The sequence below is a fragment of the Silurus aristotelis genome (genome assembly GCF_946808225.1).
Source record: "Silurus aristotelis genome assembly, chromosome: 27".
In the NCBI taxonomy this organism is placed as follows: domain Eukaryota; kingdom Metazoa; phylum Chordata; class Actinopteri; order Siluriformes; family Siluridae; genus Silurus; species Silurus aristotelis.
In genome coordinates, this window is record NC_139600.1 from 17,533,912 (window position 1) to 17,550,916 (window position 17,005).

General features: G+C 43.5%; 2 protein-coding genes across 4 annotated transcripts in view; one reads left to right on the plus strand and one right to left on the minus strand.

The window, feature by feature from the left end:
- Window positions 1-1,114: 1,114 nt before the first annotated feature.
- Window positions 1,115-10,702, minus strand: cUnh4orf33 (chromosome Un C4orf33 homolog). The gene is made up of 6 exons (XM_083533137.1): window positions 10,573-10,702; window positions 10,164-10,344; window positions 1,977-2,037; window positions 1,812-1,863; window positions 1,429-1,628; window positions 1,115-1,304 (listed from the first exon to the last, which is right to left on the minus strand). Exons 1-6 carry the CDS (start codon window positions 10,612-10,614, stop codon window positions 1,205-1,207), a joined length of 636 nt encoding a protein of 211 aa, XP_083389263.1. The 5' UTR covers window positions 10,615-10,702; the 3' UTR covers window positions 1,115-1,204.
- A 561-nt stretch (window positions 10,703-11,263) lies between these two features.
- sclt1 (sodium channel and clathrin linker 1) overlaps window positions 11,264-17,005 on the plus strand; it is a 36,721-nt gene continuing 30,979 nt past the window's right edge. For 2 of the 3 annotated variants that reach the window (XM_083533107.1, XM_083533108.1), the window contains exons 1-7: window positions 11,264-11,419; window positions 11,551-11,609; window positions 12,806-12,855; window positions 12,961-13,033; window positions 13,182-13,237; window positions 13,461-13,584; window positions 15,807-15,929. In XM_083533107.1, coding sequence (XP_083389233.1) covers window positions 11,386-11,419; window positions 11,551-11,609; window positions 12,806-12,855; window positions 12,961-13,033; window positions 13,182-13,237; window positions 13,461-13,584; window positions 15,807-15,929 — 519 coding nt within the window. In that variant the 5' untranslated portion in view covers window positions 11,264-11,385. The remainder of the gene's footprint in view (window positions 11,420-11,550; window positions 11,610-12,805; window positions 12,856-12,960; window positions 13,034-13,181; window positions 13,238-13,460; window positions 13,585-15,806; window positions 15,930-17,005) is intronic. The other variant, XM_083533109.1, reaches the window with a different exon arrangement.

Genomic DNA, 17,005 nt, shown 5'->3' on the forward strand with positions numbered 1-17,005 from the left:
GGGTGAGTGTGAGAGAGAGAGCGAGTGTGTGTGTGAATGGGTAAGTGTGTGAGTGTGTGTGTGAATGGGTGAGTGTGTGAGAGAGAGCGAGTGTGTGTGTGAATGGGTGAGTGTGTGTGTGAATGGGTGAGTGTGAGAGAGAGAGAGTGTGTGTGTGTGAATGGGTGAGTGTGTGTGTGAATGGGTGAGTGTGAGAGAGAGAGCGAGTGTGTGTGTGAATGGGTAAGTGTGTGTGAGTGTGTGTGTGAATGGGTGAGTGTGTGAGAGAGAGCGAGTGTGTGTGAATGGGTGAGTGTGTGAGAGAGCGAGTGTGTGTGTGAATGGGTGAGTGTGTGTGAGAGAGCGAGTGTGTGTGTGAATGGGTGAGTGTGTGTGTGAATGGGTGAGTGTGAGAGAGAGAGAGTGTGTGTGTGTGAATGGGTGAGTGTGTGTGTGAATGGGTGAGTGTGAGAGAGAGAGTCTGTGTGAATGTGTGAGTGTGTGTGAATGGGTGAGTGTGTGAGAGAGTGTGTGTGTGTGAATGGGTGAGTGTGTGAGAGAGAGCGAGAAAAAAAAAAGAGACAAAACTCTGAATGATATTTTATGCTGTCGTGTGTAAAACAGGCATAAAACATCAGCGAGTTTGGAATGTGACTTTATTTATCAAATGTGGGTGTGTTTAATACCAGCTGTTTTCACGCTCATAACCCCCCCCTTTTACCCCCTCATCACTTCTTCTTTACCCCCTCACCACTCCCCCTTTACCCCCTCATCACTTCTTCTTTACCCCTTCATAACCCCCCTTTACCCCCTCACCACTCCCCCTTTACCCCCTCATCACATCTTCTTTACCCCCTCGCCACCCCCCCTTTACCCCCTCATCACATCTTCTTTACCCCCTCACCACTCCCCCTTTACCCCCTCACCACTCCCCCTTTACCCCCTCATCACTTCTTCTTTACCCCTTCATAACCCCCTTTCACTCACCACTCCCCTTTACCCCCTCACCACTCCCCTTTACCCCCTCACCACTCCCCCTTTACCCTCATCACTTCTTCTTTACCCCCTCACTACTCCCCCTTTCACACTCACCACCACCCTTTACCCCCCTCACCACTCCCCCTTTACCCCTCATCACTCCCCCTTTACCACCTCTTTACTTCTTCTTAACCCCCTTGTCGGGGTAGTTTGTGAGTATGTGTGATCAGGGCATGTCTCTCTCTGCTCACTCTCTCACTCCCTTCCACAGGTCAGATTCAGGCTGGACCCAGTCTTCTCCCATAATGCTTTGAAGGCTGAAAGGCTGGAAGTACTCCAGACGGTGACTGAAAACACACACACACACACACACACACACACACACACACACACACACACACACACATTTCCTGTATGTGTGTACTAACTTCACTGTAACTGTAAGAAGATTGTGTAAGGGTAAACTCTCACAAGTCTGGCCCCTGTCCCAGCAGCAGGTCCTCAGAGGGTATGGGATAAAGAGCCTCATAGGTCCGCCCCTCTGCCAAGCCGTGGATAGCGTACGAGTTCATCTTATTGACCCCGGGGGGGAAAAAGCTCCAGGGCAGAAGAGCCTTGCCCCGCCACCTACCGCCTGTGATACTGGCACAGAACACCAGAGGGAGCTGTTGCTGAAAAAACACAACAAAATACGTGCGTGAATCTTCCACGAACATCACACTTACATTAAATGTTCATCCGTCCATCCCCCCCCCCCTCTCTCTCTCTCTCTATTTATTCTCTTCAAAGTGTCTTATTATTACTGTGTGTGTGTGTGTGTGTGTGTGTGTGTGTGTGTGTGTGTGTTCTCTCACCACGAAGGCATTGTGTTTTCCATTCAGAAGGAGTACCAGATGTTGTCCGTGTCTGTAACACATGAACCTGCTCAGTAATGTGTCTCCATAACCATAAAAACATCCTCCTCCTCATCATCATTGTCATAAAGTTAGAATAACGTATCAGCGTCATGCAGCACTTACGGGCATACTTCAAACTCCACATACTGCTCAGTGCTGCTGTTCAGGAAGAACACTTCCACCACTGCGCACGCAGACACACACACACATTACTAATTACACATAATGGTCACTATCATAAATATAACTAAGATAATCCTTTATTACTACAAAACATGCATCTCGCGCACATTCGTCTTACACACCATTACACACCCTAACCCACCCATACACACCCTTTACCCTCCATTACACAACCTTACACACCCTTACCCACCATTACACAGCCTTACACACCGTTACACAGCCTTACCCACAATTACACACCATTACACACCCTTACCCACCCATACACACCCTTTACCCTCCATTACACAACCTTACACACCCTTACCCACCATTACACAGCCTTACCCACCATTACACAGCCTTACCCACAATTACACACCATTACACACCCTAATCCACCCATACACACCTTTACCCTCCATTACACAACCTTACACACCCTTACCCACAATTACACAGCCTTACCCACCATTACACAGCCTTACCCACCATTACACACCATTACACACCCTAATCCACCCATACACACCTTTACCCTCCATTACACAACCTTACACACCCTTACCCACAATTACACACCCTTACCCACCATTACACACCCTTACACACCGTTACACAGCCTTACCCACAATTACACACCATTACACACCCTTACCCACCCTTGAACCTCCATTACACAACCTTACACACCCTTACCCACCCTTACACACCCTTACCCACCATTACACACCCTTACACAGCCTTACCCACAATTACACACCATTACACACCCTTACCCACCATTACACACCCTTACACACCGTTACACAGCCTTACCCACAATTACACACCATTACACACCCTTACCCACCATTACACACCCTTACACACCGTTACACAGCCTTACCCACTATTACACACCATTACACACCCTTACCCACCCATACACACCCTTTACCCTCCATTACACAACCTTACACACCCTTACCCACCATTACACAGCCTTACCCACCATTACACAGCCTTACCCATAATTACACACCATTACACACCCTAATCCACCCATACACACCTTTACCCTCCATTACACAACCTTACACACCCTTACCCACAATTACACACCCTTACCCACCATTACACAGCCTTACCCATAATTACACACCATTACACACCCTAATCCACCCATACACACCTTTACCCTCCATTACACAACCTTACACACCCTTACCCACCATTACACACCCTTACCCACCATTACACACCGTTACACAGCCTTACCCACAATTACACACCATTACACACCCTTACCCACCCTTGAACCTCCATTACACAACCTTACACACCCTTACCCACCATTACACACCCTTACCCACCATTACACAGCCTTACCCATAATTACACACCATTACCCACCAATTAAAACCATTACACACCCTAATCCACCCATACACACCCTTTACCCTCCATTACACAACCTTACACAACCTTACCCACAATTACACACCATTACACACCCTTACCCACCATTACACACCCTTACACACCGTTACACAGCCTTACCCACAATTACACACCATTACACACCCTTACCCACCATTACACAGCCTTACCCACCATTACACAGCCTTACCCACCATTACACACCATTACACACCCTAATCCACCCATACACACCTTTACCCTCCATTACACAACCTTACACACCCTTACCCACAATTACACACCCTTACCCACCATTACACAGCCTTACCCATAATTACACACCATTACACACCCTAATCCACCCATACACACCTTTACCCTCCATTACACAACCTTACACACCCTTACCCACCATTACACACCCTTACCCACCATTACACACCGTTACACAGCCTTACCCACAATTACACACCATTACACACCCTTACCCACCCTTGAACCTCCATTACACAACCTTACACACCCTTACCCACCATTACACACCCTTACCCACCATTACACAGCCTTACCCATAATTACACACCATTACCCACCAATTAAACCATTACACACCCTAATCCACCCATACACACCCTTTACCCTCCATTACACAACCTTACACAACCTTACCCACAATTACACACCATTACACACCCTTACCCACCATTACACACCCTTACACACCGTTACACAGCCTTACCCACAATTACACACCATTACACACCCTTACCCACCATTACACAGCCTTACCCACAATTACACACCATTACACACCCTTACCCACCATTAAGTCAAGTCAAGTCAAGTTTATTTGTATAGCGCTTTTCACAACAGACATTGTCTCAAAGCAGCTTTACAGAAAACAACAGTGAAGGTGAATGGTGTGCGTTTGTCCCTGATGAGCAGCCGTGGTGACAGTGGCAAGGAAAAACTCCCTTAGATGATATGAGGAAGAAACCTTGAGAGGAACCAGACTCAAAGGGGAACCCATCCTCATATGGGTGACATCAAAAGTTTGGTCATAAATCTTTCAACAATACAGAACAATTTGTGATCATCATAGATCCAGCATCAGCTTCTCCATGCCAGGGCCTTTAAACACTCGGCATCTACTTCTCCATGATCATCCATAGGTCCATAATCTTCACGAGGTGGGACGTGACTGGAGCTGGCCAAACCTCAGGATGCCTCGGGATGGGGAGAGAAAGAGAAGCAGTGGAGAGGAATTAGCGTAGCTGCTGTTCATGATATTAACAGCACAAGTTGATAATGTGCATGTGATCAGATGTTCTGGAGCACAAGGTTATGATGTGATGTGTGTGATGTGTGTTATGTGTAGGCTTTGCTAAAAAGATATGTCTTTAATCTGCACTTAAACTGGGAGAGTGTATCTGAACCCCGAACACTGTCAGGAAGACTATTCCAGAGTTTAGGAGCTAAATGTGAAAATGCTCTACCGCCTTTAGTGGACTTTGCTATTCTAGGAACTACTAGAAGCCCAGAGTTTTGAGATCTCAGGGAGCGTGACGGATTGTAGCGTGTTAAGAGACTGGATAGATACATGGGAGCCAAACCATTTAGTGCTTTATAAGTGAGTAGCAGTAGTTTGTAGTCTATTCGAAACTTAATAGGAAGCCAATGTAGGGACGATAAGATTGGGGTTATGTGATCGTATTTTCTTGACCTAGTAAGAACTCTTGCTGCTGCATTCTGAACTAACTGAAGCTTGTTTATTAATGATGCAGGACATCCACCTAGTAATGCATTACAGTAGTCTATTCTAGAGGTCATAAACGCATGGACGAGCTTCTCTGCATCAGATATAGATAACATATTTCTTAGCTTAGAAATATTTCTAAGGTGAAAGAAGGCTGTTTTTGTAACTTGATTGATGTGATTTTTAAAAGATAAGTTGCTGTCTAAAATAACTCCCAGGTCTTTTACCGTTGAACTAGTAGTTACAGAACAACCGTCTAAATGCAGGCTGAGATGCTGGAGCTTCTGTGTACTATTTTTTGGGCCGATGAGCAAAATCTCCGTTTTATCAGAATTTAATAGCAGAAAGTTATGGGTCATCCAATCTCTTATTTCTTCAACACACTCAGTTATGCGAGCTAATTGAGCTGTATCGCCTGGTTTGGATGAAATATATAGCTGGGTATCATCAGCATAACAATGGAAGCTAATTCCATGCCTTCTAATAATATTTCCTAATGGAAGCATGTATATTGTAAAAAGCAGGGGTCCCAGAACTGACCCTTGTGGCACGCCATAATTTACTAGCATTATCCTGGATAGCTCTCCATTTAAATCTACGAAATGGTAACGATTGGACAGGTAGGATTTAAACCAGCTTAATGCCTGTCCCTGAATACCGATGTAATTCTGTAAGCGATCGAGGAGAAGATCATGATCTATAGTGTCGAACGCAGCACTAAGATCTAGTAAAACTAATAGGGAGATGTAGCCTTGGTCTGAAGCTAAAAACAGGTCATTAGTGATTTTAACTAGAGCAGTTTCTGTGCTATGATGGGGCCTAAAACCTGACTGAAACTCTTCAAAGATATTGTTCTCCTGCAAGTGGTTACATAGCTGGGCAGCGACAATCTTTTCTAAAATCTTAGACATAAATGGGAGATTTGAAATTGGTCTGTAATTCGATAGCGTGTTTGGATCCAGATTAGGTTTTTTAATGAGGGGCTTAATAACTGCTAACTTGAGGGATTTAGGGACGTGACCTAACGATAGTGAGGAGTTAATAATATTTAAAAGAGGCTCACCAGCTGTATATAACACTTCCTTCAGTAGTTTAGTGGGAATTGGATCTAACTGACATGTTGTTGATTTAGCTTTCATAATAGCATCATACAGCTCTTCCTGTCCTATACATGTAAAACAGTGTAGTTGTGGGGTTGTAAGTACGATTGTGTCGGGAGATGCTGTCAGAGGTTGAACTGCCACAATTGTTTTTCTAATGTTATCTATTTTTTCAGTGAAGAAATTCATAAAGTCCTCACTACTAAACTGTGATGGAACACATTTTTCAGATCCCTGATTTGTTGTTAATTTAGCGACTGTACTGAAAAGGAACCTGGGGTTGTTTTTGTTATTTTCTATGAGTTTGCTCAGGTGTTTAGCTCTAGCAGCTTTTAGCGCCTGTCTGTAGCTGAGCATACTGTCTTTATACGCAATTCTAAATACCTCCAATTTAGTTTTCCTCCATTTTCTCTCCAGATTACGTGTTGTTCTCTTTAGGGCATGCGTATGACTATTATACCAAGGTGCAGGTGCTTGTTCTCGAACCTTTTTTTAACCGGATGGGGGCAACAGTGTCTAATGTGCTAGTGAGGATAAGGTCTATGTTGTTCGCCATCTCATCAAGATGATCAGCATTTATGGGTTTAATATGAAACTGAGATAAATCAGGCAGGTTATTTATGAATCTGTCCTTAGTGGTTGGAATAATAGTCCTACTAAGTCGATACCGTGGTGAAACACGGTTAATCTGCTCTACCGGTAGTGTGTACAGTATGAGATAATGGTCTGTGATGTCATCACTCTGGGGTAAAATATCTATATCAGTGACGTCTGCTCCAAGGGATATTATTAAGTCTAGTGTGTGGTTAAAACGGTGGGTTGGTCTGGTGACGTTTTGTTTAACTCCAAAAGAGTTTAGTAAATTGACAAATGATAATCCTAGGGCATCGTTTGCATCATCTACATGAATATTAAAATCTCCTACAAGCAGCACTTTATCAAAACTGATCAAGAGGTCTGAGAGAAAACAAGCAAACTCATGAAGAAAATCAGCGTAGGGTCCTGGGGGTCTGTACACGGTGACCAGAGCGAGTTTTCTATGCATCTCTGAAAGTGCAATTTTAAGAACGAGCACTTCAAATGATTTAAAGCTGAATCCTAATCTCTGACTAACATTAAGAGAAGCACTATAAATGGTTCCTACACCCCCCCCCCCCCCCACGACCAGTCTGATGGGGCTCATGCTTATAAACATATCCTGACGGTGTCGACTCGTTTAGACCCATATAATCACCTGGTTTAATCCAGGTCTCAGTGAGACAGAGTGCATCGAGATTATTATCTGTGATCATCTCATTTACAATCAGTGCTTTGGGTGCAAGTGATCTAATGTTTAAAAGACCGAACTTTAGAACTTTGTTGTGTTTGTTTATCTGGCATTTTTCAGTTTTAACTGCAATAAGATTATTTCTGGATCTTGTGTATGTAATTCTTGGTTTTACTACCCGAGGAATAGATACGGTTTCTATAAACTGGGCTGTGTGTGAACTTGTAACTATTTGGTCTGTAGTATGCGTGTTCTTATAGTTGAAGATTTCTTGATGTCTTACCAGTCAGATGGTGTGGCCATTACACAGCCTTACCCACAATTACACACCATTACACAGCCTTACCCACAATTACACACCATTACACACCCTTACCCACCATTACACACCCTTACACACCGTTACACAGCCTTACCCACAATTACACACCATTACACACCCTTACCCACCCTTGAACCTCCATTACACAACCTTACACACCCTTACCCACCATTACACAGCCTTACCCATAATTACACAGCCTTACCCACCAATTAAAACCATTACACACCCTAATCCACCCATACACACCCTTTACCCTCCATTACACAACCTTACACACCCTTACCCACCATTACACACCATTACACAGCCTTACCCACAATTACACACCATTACACAGCCTTACCCACCATTACACACCCTTACACACCGTTACACAGCCTTACCCACAATTACCCACCATGACACACCCTTACACACCGTTACACAGCCCTACCCACAATTACACACCATTACACACCCTTACCCACCATTACACAGCCTTTCCCACAATTACACACCATTACACAGCCTTACCCACCATTACACTACCTTACCCACCAATACATACCCTTACCCACCATTACACACCCTTACCCACCAATACACAACCTTACACACCCTTGCCCATCAATACACACCATTACACAGCCTTACCCACCTTTACACACCAATACACACCATTACACAGCCTTACCCACCATTACACACCCTTACACACCGTTACACAGCCTTACCCACAATTACACACCATTACACACCCTTACACACCGTTACACAGCCTTACCCACAATTACACACCATTACACACCCTTACCCACCCTTGAACCTCCATTACACAACCTTACACACCCTTACCCACCATTACACAGCCTTACCCATAATTACACAGCCTTACCCACCAATTAAAACCATTACACACCCTAATCCACCCATACACACCCTTTACCCTCCATTACACAACCTTACACAGCCTTACCCACAATTACACACCATTACACACCCTTACCCTCCATTACACACCCTTACCCTCCATTACACACCCTTACCCTCCATTACACACCATCACATAGCCTTACCCACCATTACACAGCCTTACACACAATTACACACCATTACACACCCTTACCCACCATTACACAACCTTACACAGAGTCCTTACACAGAGTTACCCACCAATACATACCATTACACAGCCTTACCCACCATTACACTACCTTACCCACCATTACACTACCTTACCCACCAATACACATCATTACACCCTTACCCACCAATACACACCCTTACCCACCAATACACTACCTTACCCACCAATACACATCATTACACCCTTACCCACCAATACACACCCTTACCCACCAATACACAACCTTACACACCCTTGCCCATCAATACACACCATTACACAGCCTTACCCACCTTTACACACCATTGCACAACCTTACCCACCATTACACACCATTACATAGCCTTACACACCATTACCCACCAATACACACCATTACCCACTATTACATACCATTACACAGCCTTACCCACCATTACACTACCTTACCCACCATTACACTCCAATACACACCCTTAAACAACCTTACCCACCAATACTTACCATTACACAGCCTTACCCACCATTACACTACCTTACCCACCATTACACTCCAATACACACCCTTAAACAACCTTACCCACCAATACTTACCATTACACAGCCTTACCCACCATTACACTACCTTACCCACCATTACACTCCAATACACACCCTTAAACAACCTTACCCACCAATACTTACCATTACACAGCCTTACCCACCATTACACTACCTTACCCACCATTACACTCCAATACACACCCTTAAACACCATTACCCACCAATACTTACCATTACACAGCCTTACCCACCATTACACTACCTTACCCACCATTACACTCCAATACACACCCTTAAACAACCTTACCCACCAATACTTACCATTACACAGCCTTACCCACCATTACACTACCTTACCCACCATTACACTCCAATACACACCCTTAAACAACCTTACCCACCAATACTTACCATTACACAGCCTTACCCACCATTACACTACCTTACCCACCATTACACACCCTTACACAGCATTACACACCCTTACACACCAATATACACCATCACACACCAATATACATTTTTGCACACACTTACACACCCATTACACTAATATACAGCATAATACTCCTGTTAGTCACCATTTCACACCATCAGGATTGTACAGTGCTCCTGACAGGAGATGTGTTTATAAATTTGAATGTTATGATGAAACCCATCTCTTACCTTCATAATCCCAGAGCCCAGGAAATGGCTGCCCTGGAGGACCAGGAGGAGCTGCTGGCTCGTTAAAAAATGGAGCACAAACCACCATCTTCAGACCCCCATCTCCAGGAGAAAAACGAATCTTCACTGGGGCATGGTCCACAGGCTTACTGTCCCACATGTTCTTAATGCTGAACTCCATCTGACGAGCGAAAACAAGGAACAGATTGCTAATTCCACATGTACTCTCACTGCTTTCCACAACTGGTACATCTAGGGGTGTATCTACAGTTGTGTGTGTGTATTGTGTATCTACAGGTGTGTGTATGCATGTGTCTACTCAGCTTTGAACAGTATGAATCTTTGAACCTCTCTAGTATTTATAATGTGATAAAGTTGAGTCTCAGCTCATATCAGCACCATCACACACCTGAGCCACACCAGCACCACGTGACCCTCCTGAAACTCCCATCTGTACGGAAGTAAACACGTTAAAGGGCGTAAATGACGCTAGTGTGTTTGCGCGCGCGTGAGAGTGAGAGTGTGTGTGTGTGAGTGAGAGTGAGTAAAAGAGAGAGAGAGAGAGAGAGAGAGGTGAACTTGTCATCCCACACTTTTATACACTAAACTGAAAAACACAATGTTTCTAAACTCTAAAAATGAACCCGATCCAGAACCACCCACACCTCAGTTTGTTGTCCGGGGACGCTTTTAAAGGACGGACTGCATACCGGAAGTGGCTGTGATTGGCTGAGCAGGTCGGATTTGAAGAAGCAGCGCAGGATTTTAAACGGTAATCTGTACACATCTGATTAAAGTTTTATTACAGAAACATGGCGGTTATATGAGTGTATAAACTCTACAGTCTGTACACACTGACCGCGGCTTTCTACACTAATGTACAGTACAACTAATCTCTGCAGTGCTAATGCTCGTTACCGAATTATCATGGCGTTACCGTCACCTGGTTACCGTCACCGTCACCTGGTTACCGTCACCTGGTTATTATGTGTACTTTAATAAGATTTCTCCTGACTGTAGTTTTACACACACAGCTTTAGATCACCAACAGTATATTTTAACCACTTATTCACTCTGTTTCCCTGCAGAGTGTGTGTGTGTGTGTGTGTGTGTGTGTGTGTGTGTGTGTGTGTGTGTGTGTGTGTGTGTGTCTGTCTCTGTGTCTGTCTCTGTGTGTGTCTCTGTGTGTGTGTGTGTGTGTGTCTCTGTCTGTCTGTCTGTCATGGCTTCAGAACTGGAGTTTCTGCGAGATCAAGGTGAGAAACACACATCTTTCATATTCTTATTTTAATGTTTAACACTGTACATTAAGTGTGTGGTTTTTATGTGTGTGTGTGTGTGTGTGTGTGTGTGTGTGTGTGTGTGTGTGTGTGTGTGTGTGTTTTAGTGAACAGGTTAAATTTAGTTCTTGGCCGTTATCAGGATGCTCCATCGATAGTCACAGAGGTATATATACACACACACACACACACACACACACATAAAAACACACACACACACACACACACACACACACACACACACACACACACACACACACACACACACAGTTCTGGTTCCAACAGTGTGTGTGTGTCTGTGTACGGTTTAGTCCCAGATTATAATATATCTTTGCAGAAGGTTTCATAGCGTCTGCACATCGTGTAAGTGATCATGACTGCAGCAGGTGGTTTCTCTGAGGGGTTTCTCTGAGGGGTTTCTCTGAGGGGTTTTTCTGAGGCCTGCACTCTGCCCCCTGTTAGATTCAGCCACACTCTTAATGATGGGAAAAGTGTAAGAAGCTTAGCAAGGATCTGAACAATTTATCAGTGCCTTGAAGAATCATGACGCACTTGAACCCGGGTGTAAGGAGTTCCAGGTCTGACGATCAACCGTGCAAACAAACAATGAACCAGCATGGAGCAGGTGTGTCACTCCACACTCAGAAGGAATCTACAGAATTGCTGCTGAGAGGAAAAGATAGATAGAGGACACACATCTGCCAGTTTCCACAGTCAAGTGTGTGTTACATCACCATGGGAAGGATGCTCTTACTCCAGAAGTGGCATGACAATAAAGTTCACATGGATAAAGACCAGACCTTCTCTGAAAAAAACAATTAACCTGTTTGGCCTGAAAGTCTTTGGAGGAGAAAAGGACTTTAACCTTAAGAACACCAAACCTACCTTCATGCATGGTGGTGGTAGTGTTATGACCCGATGTTTCACACAAAGTAAATGAAAACATGAAGAAGGAGGAAGAGCTCTAACCCTTTAAGGAGAATAGCAAACTATTAAGCAGTCTTGGCAGCCTAACTGGACACTGACCTCAAACACATATCAGAGTTAAGGTTCCAGAATGACCTTCTCAAATTCCAGACTCAAATCCCCCTGGGAACATGTGGACTATGCTGAAGACTCAAGTCTGTTTTAGAAAGCTGAAAAACAGCACTTAATGGAGGTGAAAAGGAGCAGGGTGTGTTCTACTAAATAAAGCACTGCTGTCCATATATTTCTGGGTTAGAGTCATGGCTCCAGAAGAGCTGAAATACACGTGGAATGGATCTGAAACCCACAAAAGCACAGGTTTTGTGGTAAAAATGTGTGTGTGTGTGTGTGTGTGTGTGTGTGTGTGTGTGTGTGTGTGTGTGTGTGTGTGTTCAGGGTGAAGATAAAGAGTGTAAGTCTGCAGCACCTTGGATCACAGACCAAAGGTGAGAACACACGCTTGTATTAGTGGATTATTGTAAGAATACAATTTTGTTACACTTTGAGAGACTTTGTGTGTGTGTGTGTGTGTGTGTGTGTGTGTGTGTCAGCATCATGGCTCCTCTGATAGTGGAATACGATCGTCATATGCAGCAGATGGAGAAACATCTCAAACTCTACCAGGTGCACACACCTCTCCTAGAAATAATCATAAACAAATAATTAAATAAATCTTTTGTTACACACCAGTTGTTAGTATTTTTTTCTTTAAATGTGTGTGTGTGTGTGTGTGTGTGTGTGTGTGTGTGTGTGTGTGTGTGTGTGTGTACAGAGGCAGATGGTGGATGTCAGGGCCAGTCTGGAGCAGGTGGTGCGTGAGAATGAACGGTAACACACACACACACACACACACACACACACACACACACACACACACACACACAGGCTGTTTTTTCTTTTACACTCAGTGCTGTTGATTTACATGAGAGCAGGAAACCACTAAATTTTTTTTTTTTTTTTTTCTATTAAAATGTTATATATGAACTTACACACACACACACACACACACACGCGCACACCTTTAACATTTCTTGGTGTTTCCTGTCTGCAGGCTGTATGAGGAGCAGCGTCTCTCTGTAGAGAAACAGCTGCAGTCTCTTTCTGTAGATGAAGATGCTGCTGTGGATGCTGTTATCGTTCACAATCTGGAGGAGCAGGTCAAGTGTGCAGTTGAGGTAGAGACACACACACACACACACACACACACACCATGCTATACACACTATACAATCTACACACGTACACCATACATGCTATACAATTTATGCACTCTGCACACTTTACAAACTACACACATTACACACTATACATACTGTACACACAAACTACACGTTATACAAACTCATCATCAGCTCAGTTCACCAGCTGCTCAAAATCCTCCCTCCATCTTCTCAACACACTCTCCTCACTAGTCAACACATTTCCATCTCCATCCTTTACTGCTCTAACTTGCAGCACATCCTTCCCAGCTCGGTTCCTCTGCCTGGACAATCGCTACAAATCCTTTTCTCCTTCATTAGTGTCCAACTTCTCCTACAGCTCCTCATATGCCTTTTTCTTGACTTTCACCACATCCCTCTTTACCTGCTGCTGCATCTCCTTGTACTCCTGCCTACTTTTCTCATCACTCTGTCGATCCCAATTCTGTTTCTCCAACCTCTTTATCCTTCTGCTCTCCTGCACTTCCTCTTTCCACCATGTCTCTTTGTCTTTCTTTCTATTTCCAGATGTTACACCAAGAACCTTTCTATCTGTCTCCCTCATCACTCCTGCAGTAGTTCCACAATCATCCAGCACCTTCTCACCACCACCACCGAGCTCCTGTCTGACCTCTTCCCTGAACCTCACACTACAGTCTTCCTCCTTCAGTTTCCACCATCTTATTCTTCTTTCAGTCCTCACTCTCCTCCTCTTCTTCTTCACCTCCAAAACCATCCTACAGACCATCATCTGATGCTGTCTAGCTACACTGTCCCCCACCAACACCTTACAGTCTCCAATCTCCTTCAGGTTCCACCATCTTATTCTTCTTTCAATACACACTATACAAACTACACACACTATACACATGCTATTCACACTATACAAACTACACTCACATGCTATACACTATACAGGCTATACAAACTTCACACACTATACAAACTACACACAGACTACACACTACTAACACACTATACAAACTAGACAATATACACTCTATACAAACTACAACCGCATGCTATACACGCTATACAAACTACACACACACTATACACACGCTGTACACACTATACAAACTATACACACACTGTACATGCTATACACACTATACAAATTACACACACACTATAAACTACACACATTATACAAACTACACACACTATACAAACTGTACACATTATACGCTATACAAACTACACATACAGTATTTAAAAACTTCTTGCACACACACACTACACAATCTACACAAACACACTATAAAAACTACACACACACACACACACACACACACAATACATACCACACACATTATACAAACTACACACACGTACATACTACACATACACACTCTCCAAAAAGTACACATACACAGTATACAAACTACACATACAGTATTTAAAAACTTCTCGCACACACACACACTACACAATCTACACATAAACACACTATAAAAACTACACACACACACACACACACAATACATACCACACACATTATACAAACTACACACACGTACATCTACACATACACACTCTCCAAAAAGTACACATACACAGTATACAAACTACACACGCTATACATACTACACATACACACTTTACAAAAACTACACATTATACAAACTACACACACACACTGAAGAAATTACACACACACACACACACACACACACACACACACACACACACACACACACACACACACACACACTATCCAAACACACACACACACACACACACACATTATATAAACTACATATACACTCTATACAAACACACACACATTATTCAAAGTACACACACACTATACACTCTACACACACACTCTCTATTCAAACCACACACACACATACAATATATACAGAGAATGTAGCGTATGTTGTGAATCCCACAGACTCTATTAAAATGTTTTATTTACAGTATCCTCTATTTATCCATCTATCTATCTATCTATCTATCTATCTATCTATCTATCTATCTATCTATCTATCTATCTATCTATCTATCTATCTATCTATCTATCTATCTATCTATCTTTATATCTCTCTATCCCCTATCTATCCTTTTTTCTGTCCTTCATTTTCTCTCTCTCTTAATGTTCTTTTTTTTTTTTTAAGTTTTTCTTCTTCACTCAGGGTGTGTGTGTGTGTGTGTGTGTGTGTGTGTGTGTGTGTGTGTGTGTGTGTGATGTATAGGAGAAGGAGCGGGTGGTACAAATGTGGCGAGTTGCTGCTCAGGAGCTGGATCGTCTGCAGAAGCTTTACCAGACCAGCATGAGAGACGGACACATACACACTGCACAGCACCAACACACACAGGTACACACACAATCACACACCACACACACACGCACACACAATTACACACTGGCAGCATCATGCATGTGCTTGGTTTTACCACTAGATGGTTTTAAAGTGTACACTCACACAACAACACTAGAAGGCACCAAATAGTCATATACACATTGACTGTGTGTGCCCTCTAGTGTTGTAGTTGTTATAGTTATATACCCGTGTGGCGAGTAAAAGACAGGAGGTGGAGCTGGAGGTAGCAGAGCTGAAGATGTTGAGATGTTCGTTGGGAGTGACGACGATGGACAGGATTAGAAATGAGTTTATTAGAGGGACAGCGCATGTAGGACGTTTTGGAGACAAGGTGAGGGAGGTGAGATTGAGATGGTTTGGACATGTGCAGAGGAGGGACATGGGGTATATCAGTAGGAGAATGCTGAGGATGGAGACACCAGGAAGGAAGAAAAGAGGAAGAACAAGGAGGAGGTTTATGGATGTGGTGAGAGAAGACATTCAATTCAATTCATGTTTATTTTAAGTGTAAGTTTGTCTCTGATGAACAAGTTGGTGGAGACTGTGGTGAAGGAAAAACTCCCTGAGATGCAGAAGACAGAAACCTTGAGAGGAACCAGACTCGAGGGAACCTCATCCTCATCTGTGTGCCACCGAATGTCCATTTATTACAGATAAACGATGTTGAGGTGCAGTGATGGAGATCAGATACAAACTGTAGTCCTGAGTCAGTGTAGGAGACTGTAGATATTAATTAACATGGTATTGGCTTCCATTGCTATGCTGATGATACACAGCTGTATATTTCAGCAAAGCCAGATGAGAGAGATCAGCTTAACAATGTTGAGGAGTGTGTAAAGGACATTAGACAGTGGATGCTTGATAACTTTCTTCTGCTCAACTCAGATAAGACAGAAGTACTTTTACTAGGACCACATGCAGCTAGAAGTAAACTTTCTGATTCTGTAGCATCTCTGGATGGTGTTTCTGTTTCAGCGTGTACAGCAGTCAAAGACCTCGGTGTGATTATTGACTCGAGTCTTTCCTTTGAGGCTCACGTGAATAATATCACCAGGATCTCCTTCTTTCTC